This window comes from Aplysia californica, unplaced genomic scaffold (genome assembly GCF_000002075.1).
Source record: "Aplysia californica isolate F4 #8 unplaced genomic scaffold, AplCal3.0 scaffold00684, whole genome shotgun sequence".
NCBI classification, from domain to species: Eukaryota; Metazoa; Mollusca; class Gastropoda; order Aplysiida; family Aplysiidae; genus Aplysia; species Aplysia californica.
Genome location: NW_004797954.1, coordinates 412,370 through 419,787, shown reverse-complemented (window position 1 = coordinate 419,787; position 7,418 = coordinate 412,370). Strand labels below are relative to the sequence as shown.

The 7,418-nt window shown below is 38.8% G+C and overlaps 1 protein-coding gene across 1 annotated transcript; it reads right to left on the bottom strand.

Moving 5' to 3' along the window:
• Nucleotides 1-462: 462 nt before the first annotated feature.
• Nucleotides 463-6,791, bottom strand: LOC106013135 (the record flags this gene model as incomplete). Its single annotated transcript, XM_013088084.2, is given in 2 exon segments — nucleotides 463-625; nucleotides 6,650-6,791. Coding segments are annotated over 2 exon segments (240 nt in total), but the record flags the coding sequence as incomplete, so codon positions are not given.
• Nucleotides 6,792-7,418: the final 627 nt, after the last annotated feature.

Genomic DNA, 7,418 nt, shown 5'->3' with positions numbered 1-7,418 from the left:
GTTTATGGCAAAAATTCTTCAGAAGCTGAAAGACACAAAAATGAAGACAACACTCATGACAGCCAACAGACCAAACAAACACAACAGAGGCTTTGCAGGAAATCTGCATGAGGTTTCTCCCAAGCAAAACACCTTTATTACGATTATTCCAGATTGTCGACCTCAAAAGATATTCTTTACAAAAGGGAAACTTTTAAAATTAAAATGTTAAGCTACGATCTTATGATATACCAGCAGCAAATAAAGAGCATCTCCACTTCTTTAACATTTTGATTGAGAAACTTACACTTTCCTCCATGCTAAAAGTTCAAAAAGAGGTTGTCATTACCAGAGATGAGTTGCTTTTTTTCTTTAAACAATATGTCAGGGCCATTTCTGAGACTAACAAATTTTAAAAAAAATGTAATGCAGATTGCAGTGTTCACCAGTTACAACATTCAACAATTGTGCCACAATATTTACCTTATCTTCCACTCTCTTGGTCTCAAGCCTTCGTCGCCTCTCCCCGGCACTCACTGCCCGGTCCGACTTAGAAGCAACAGATTTTTTCTTACATCTCTCAGGTTTCGGTGACTTCACAGCATTTTCTTTCCCAACATTTGGCTTGACTTGGGTCTTCACAGAACTGTTGTTTGAAAAAAGTTAGTGATGAGGTTAACTAACAGCTGAACACAAGCCACAAGTTGGGAATAAAAAAAGAAAAGAAAAAACAAAAAAAAAGACAAGAAAAGAAAAGAAAAAGGCACAGAAAACACATCAGAATAAGTATCACATAAAAAATTTAAAACTTGGCATTCATGAGCACTTCTCTATCTTCGCCATGGAGTGGGCGGGGGTCCATGCCTTCTGCTGGTGAGTTGCCTGAGTCCATATATTGCTACCCTGTAACTGAGACAGAGCCGGTCTCTTAGAAACCCCAAAGAAAACAGACCTTAAAAAAAAAAAGACAGTTTAAGTTCCTCCATGTTCCTGTCTGTAAAGGTACAAACATACCCTCCAGAAGTTCCAAGTTGCAGTGGAGGACACTGGAATTGACGGAGCTTTAGAAAAAAAATATTTTAAAATGAGCTACACAACATTAAACGTTGCATCACACAGGAAATGTTTTACGCCCCCATAAACACACTTTATATCATTCAGAATGAGGGCTGCTTCAACATTACGTCCCAGGGCCAACCCGGACTGAGTGGGATACATGATGCAGCATTACAGCAGACAGATGGAAATGCTTGATTAAAAAAAACTTACCCTCACACAAACCCAACTCATGTCGTCTGCATGCAACTGTGAAGACTCAACCATCACACCACAGATGCCAGTATATTGATAGTTAATTACACTACAGCTTTTATGGTGAATCGCACCAGTAATAGCTACAATTCACAAAAAATAGTTTAGGATAACGTCATGAAAAAAAGAAGTGAAAAAGCCAGACAGTGACTGACACCAAATAACTACCTGAATACAAGACACATACAAGACAAGACAACATTATGTTCTACCTTTTCTGTGGCAGTATCAAAAAGAAATTACATGAACCGCAGAGGCATCAAATTTCTTTTTCAACTATGTTAATTTTAGCACCTCATTACTACATATATAGATTCTATATGATCATTATAGTTATACAAGTATTTGACACTTCCTAAGTTAAGGCATATGAAATACAGTTCTGAGCCACAGAACAAAGCAGTACACCTCAACTTTGGGATTTGTATCTCAAGGCTCGCAACTTCCTTTCAAGGGGTACACAATGTCAGGAAGCTTCACCATCTTCAAGTCTCATTACTGCATGCAGTAGTTTAAGGGCATCAGAAAGCAGGTGGGTAGTGTTAGAGGAAGCGTGATTGGATAGCCAGAGACATTGAGTTGAGCAATTGTTAAATTCTCCTAAACAATTTCAAAAGCTTGTGTGTACTGAGCTTTCTTTGACAGGAACAACTCATTTGTATGTCCATTTCTTTGTGTAGTACAGATATGTTGCTTTGGAAAAGGCAATAAACATTAAAACATTCATTGTACTGGCACGTTATGTCACGAACATTCATCACTGTCCTGTAAAAAACATGAGGTTTTCAGGAGAAGCAAAAAATAGTCTTATTTCACTGAGGACACTATCTAGTTATTTTAGTAAGAGTTTTACAGCACTTGCAACACAAATAGGTCATATAAATGCCAAAGATTACTAGAGGTGTAACTTATAGAGAGTGCCATACAAAAAAAAGGAGTTGAGATAAGGACGATAGATGTTTGATAGAAATAGAGAAGGAGTAAAACTACGGCAAAGCACCAGCCAACCAACCACAGACACTATCTTGTCTTTTCCTAAAAAATGTATAAATCCTCTACATCTGTTACTATTTCAAGAACAGGAAGGAGACATATATGACTAATCAATATGCTTCATCAAACTCTACAACATGCTTAGTTTTTAGGTTTTCACTTTTTCGCAATTTTGACATTCTACAATTTATATATTTGTGGCTCCACGTAGTGGAATCAGGCACTTGTCAATTTTTGGGCAAATGGGGTTATTGCTATCATCTTAAACCCTGTTCATTTGCCTTCCTATTAGTGAAAATAAATACCCATCTATGCTTAATAAAATTCGAGACATTTGCAACTGAAGAAGGAGAGGGTTGCCTGGTTTCAGAGGTAAAATTAACTAGAAAATGGCCGCACAAGATGGGCAACTTCCATAGCTTGAGAGAGTCCTAGAAAAATGAAAATTTACATTTTTTGTGCTTTTAACCACTTCACTGCCAGGCCCGAGAATAGAGTTACGGAGCAAGTTTAAGAGGAAAAGAGCATTCCTGCCTTTCATATATAATTATATATTATATCACAGCAAAAAAATTCATCTAAGGCTACTTTTTATTTGAGTGGTTTGGTTGAGTCATTGTCCCCATGAGCTGACATCGTGGAGATCTTTGTGTTTACAAAACACTGCCCTCCCATTCACACTCTTAAAATCTTAGAAAGAAAAAATCTGTTAGCCACTCGAACTAGGAGGATAAAATGAAGAAAAACTAAATACCTACATTTAGAGATTTGTAAAAAATCTAGATATGCAGAAATAAGACCAGAAAGTGAAAAGATGACTAGACGCCCACATATTACTGCAGAGACTGTCTTCTATACACAAGCGCCTATAATTAGGTCGCAAAGTATAGTCTATTGGAATTAAGCTCATAGGATTTGCCATGGTGTATGCAAATGTACACAACCTATAAAATCAACATGTTTGTATGTTTGATCATTTTTAACGTTACAATATATGAAATGAAATTCAAGTCCCTGCGAGAGGAGAAGGAAGAGGGGTGAAGAGAGGAGCGGGGAAGAAGAGGGGAGAGGGATGAGGGGGGAAGAGGGGAGAGGGAAGAGGGGAGAAGGAAGAGAGGGGAGAGGGAAGAGAGGGGAGAGGGAAGACGGAGGAGGGAAGGGAAGAGGGGGAGGGGCACTGGGAGGAGGGATGGGAGGCGCAGGGGGAGGGATGAAAAGGGGGAGGGAGATGGGGTTAAGGGGTACAGGGGGTTGGGTTGGGAGGGGATGAAGGTTTATTTGTTCGGGGTAAAGGGTAAATCACCATCTTACTCCCTTTCCTCGCCCTTCCAGAGATGCAAAAGGACATTAAGACACAAAATGACATTCAGCCAAGTCATAGAATCAATTGCTTTTTAATCTTTAAAAAATGTAACACAAGAATTCTTAGTTTTTAGTTTTAGTAGAGGTTTTACGGCACTCGCAACTGCATATGAGCGCCAAGGGGTGGATGTCAAAAGAGAAGTCCTTACAGGGAATCAGACTTACTCTGCTCACCTCTCCAGCTTCAACAGCACAAAGTCTGCTTCAACTATCAAGGCACCCCCAAAAGCGGGTCACAAGAGTATGACAAACATACAAAACAAGTAAAGGAAAAATACGATAATAAGGATTAGGAAAGAAAAAGCAGCAGTTCCCTGTTGCAGGTCAGGCACAGTTATGAGCACGACATTGATGGATAAGCCCATTATTTTCAATTACAATTCTACTGGGCATAAGAACTCGAGATGCTAATGTCCCCCCCCTTTGGGAATGGCTTAAGACACCTCAGTCAGTTGCACCGCCCCTGGGGGTAGACACACAAGAATTCGCTTCTACTTTTAGTCCACCAGACAGCCTGAGACAGTCTCGGGTCAGGCAGTGAAGGGGTTAATCAATGTTTTTCAGTAAAATCCACACAGAAATGTGTTTTTAGACATAAAAGGTTCTGAGCCAAAAAAAGAATATTATTTAAAAATTGCCCAATGGCCGGAAAAAAGGCCAGTATATGTTCGATTTCATTATTTTGACGAGCGTCCGATTTCACAAAGATGCCTCAGATTTGTTAAAATGACAGTGACAATTTAAATAAGTTGATATTGCCTTTCCTAGATGGCCGACGTCAAAGATCAGAGATCTGATTTAAGTTCTTATACAGAGAGAATAGGAAGACAAAACCAACAACTGACATGGATACAATCAGGTCATTGACTTGTCAATTGTGCTGAGTTGTAGACTTTGATGTACAGAAGGCCTACATATATACTTCATAATACTATCTATAGACTTATTAAGTACTACCTAAATAATGCATCGCTTCAAGAAATCAAATCTGCTGGTTCCACCAACAACACGACTCTCATATATATCTATTATCTATTTGTGGTGGCCGAATTTTGCTATTCAAAAGGCTTTTTAATGGCTGCATCGATCGACATGCCGTTTTCGCCAAAAGATTCTTTAAAATATTCTCCAGAACATGGCGCCCTTCGTTTTTTCAGTTTTGAGACAGTTTTGCTGCAAAAAGCTAAATTTCTTTATTTCGCCGATCGCTTTTGTAGGCCAACACTTCCGTCTCAGTACTTTTAGAAAATCCGCCTTCAAGTCGTACTTCCGTTCGATACTATCGCGCATTGTCGCGCAATACTGAGCACTATTTTAAGTGTGCATCCCGTATTGATTTATTGGATCTAGCCTCATGTTTTCTTTTTTTTACTTGGTGCTAAATTTGACTGTGATCCTTCCGTTTGATGCCCATCATCGCTTTTTCTGCACTCCTTTGTCAAATTCTTTTTCTTGCTACTGGGAACAACGTCAATAGGGCTTAGATTAGAATATTATTATATTTGACAACTTGGAAACACGTGAGTCACTTTTCTCTCAAGATTTATTGCTCCATTCCAGTAGAGTGTAAATGTAGTAGGCCAATGACTTTCAGTTGGCGTTAATGCACTGATCACTCCCTTCATCGAAAGAGGGCCCAGCTTGTGATTCCTTGTTACTCATTCATTTGGTTACAAAAATCAGAGTTAAAGTTTTTATGTGCGTCTTGTTCTAGAATCTTGATCAATATATATATATATATATATATATATATATATATATATATATATATATATATATATATATATATCACTTTAACTCTGATTTTTGTAACCAAATGAATGAGTAACAAGGAATCAGCATATATGCTGTCTATAGGCCCCTCTGAAGTAATGACCTGTAATGAGTATCTGTTCAGCTAACAATATGTTGGTTGGACAGATGTAGATGAGGGGTTGTACTGACAGCCTTTATAGGCCTACTATTTTGTCTCAGAAATTAATTAGATACGAATCTCAAACACAACTGGCTCATCAAACATAAGATTACACAAAACATTGTTCAATTTACAGTTTAGGCCTACATATACTCACACACGAAAGTCACACACACACACACACACACACACACACACACACACACACACACACACACACACACACACACACACACACACACACACACACACATACTCATTATATACATATATAAATATATTAGGCTATATACATATTAGATTAGTAAAAAGCCTTAAATTACAGCTCTGAAACAAAGGTGGCATTTTTTTTTTTTAATTTTTTTTTTTTTGGGGGGGGGGGTTTAGGGCCTACAGTACAGTCACACTGTCCTAGATCAGGCCTACTATTATATAATACACTTTTAACACACATGACCAACAACCTGCGCCAGCTTCAACTCTAACATCAACAACAATGTCAACACAAAAGGTGGAAGGACTTTTGTAACAATTATTAGCGACCACCCAACAAATACAATAGGCCTATAAAATAAAATAGATTCTAGATCTATATATAGAAGAGACCTTTATAACCCTTCCCTGGCCCAATCCCGAACCCCTACCCTTACCCTAAACCCTACCCCTAACCCTCTATATTGTTCTTTGTTTCATAGTGGTCGCTCCTTACAAAATTCCTCCCCAAAAGGCAAACTGGAAAATATGAAAATTTGTCTTAGATTTACTCATTTACTCACTCACTGTAAGTCATTGAACGTCCAACTTGGAACAGATTTTTGTCACTCTAACTTAACTGACAAAAAGCAATAGTTAATGTTCTTTTAAAGGAAAAATGGTGTCAGTCGCCGGCCACACACAAATGACAAAAGTCATTGCAGAGGTGTCGCCAGTGGGACGTTGTCACTGACTGCTGGGAGAATCAAAATCAGTCTAACAGCAGTCAACAGTAACTTACAAGACAGGCAGGCTCATCACGGTCACGTCAGAGATATACTGAAGAAAACTAAATACACTTAGTATACACGTTATCCAGTTCATTGATATACACACCTTTCTTCTCCATTACTGATTTCTTGGCTATACTCGGCGAGTATAGAGGGAAGAGTTGTGAGTCTTTCTTCCTTCATCTTGTCTGTCACATACTGTCACTCTCGCTATCATCGGTTGTCACCTGTCTTCACTGGGTGCCAGATAACCCCTTTCGGCAAGATTCGGCTGGTAAAAGTATAATCCCGCCAAAGACGGAAAAAACCGCCGAAAGGATTTTCAGGAACCGCTAGACGGCATATTGTATTTTTATGGTATGCAAAACTCAAATAGATCTAACTATGAAAACCAAAAAACTACTGTATTGCTTTGAGCATAAGATGCTTATTTTCAATAACAAACTTGAATCGTTATGATTTTAGTTGTGTACGTGTGTGTGAGTGTATGTGTGCGTGGTGCGCGCGCGCGTGTGTGTGAGTGTAGGCCTAATATGTGTATGTGTGTGTGTGTGTGTGTGTGTGTGTGTGTGTGTGTGTGTGTGTGTGTGTGTGTGTGTGATAGAGAGAGAGAGAGAGAGAGAGAGAGAGAGAGCGAGAAAGAGAGAGAGAGATCGAGAGAGAGAGATCGAGGGAGAGAGAGGGGAGAGAGAGAGAGAGAGAGAGAGAGAGAGAGAGAGAGAGAGAGAGAGAGAGAGAGGGGGGGGGGTCTTTTTCTTGTTTTTTTCCTACTTTTTCTTAAATTAAATTTCGTCATCAGAGTATGACGACTTAATTCATTGAGTTTTATAATCTAACCCCAGTTATTCTGGAAAAATATATGATTTAGTTAATAC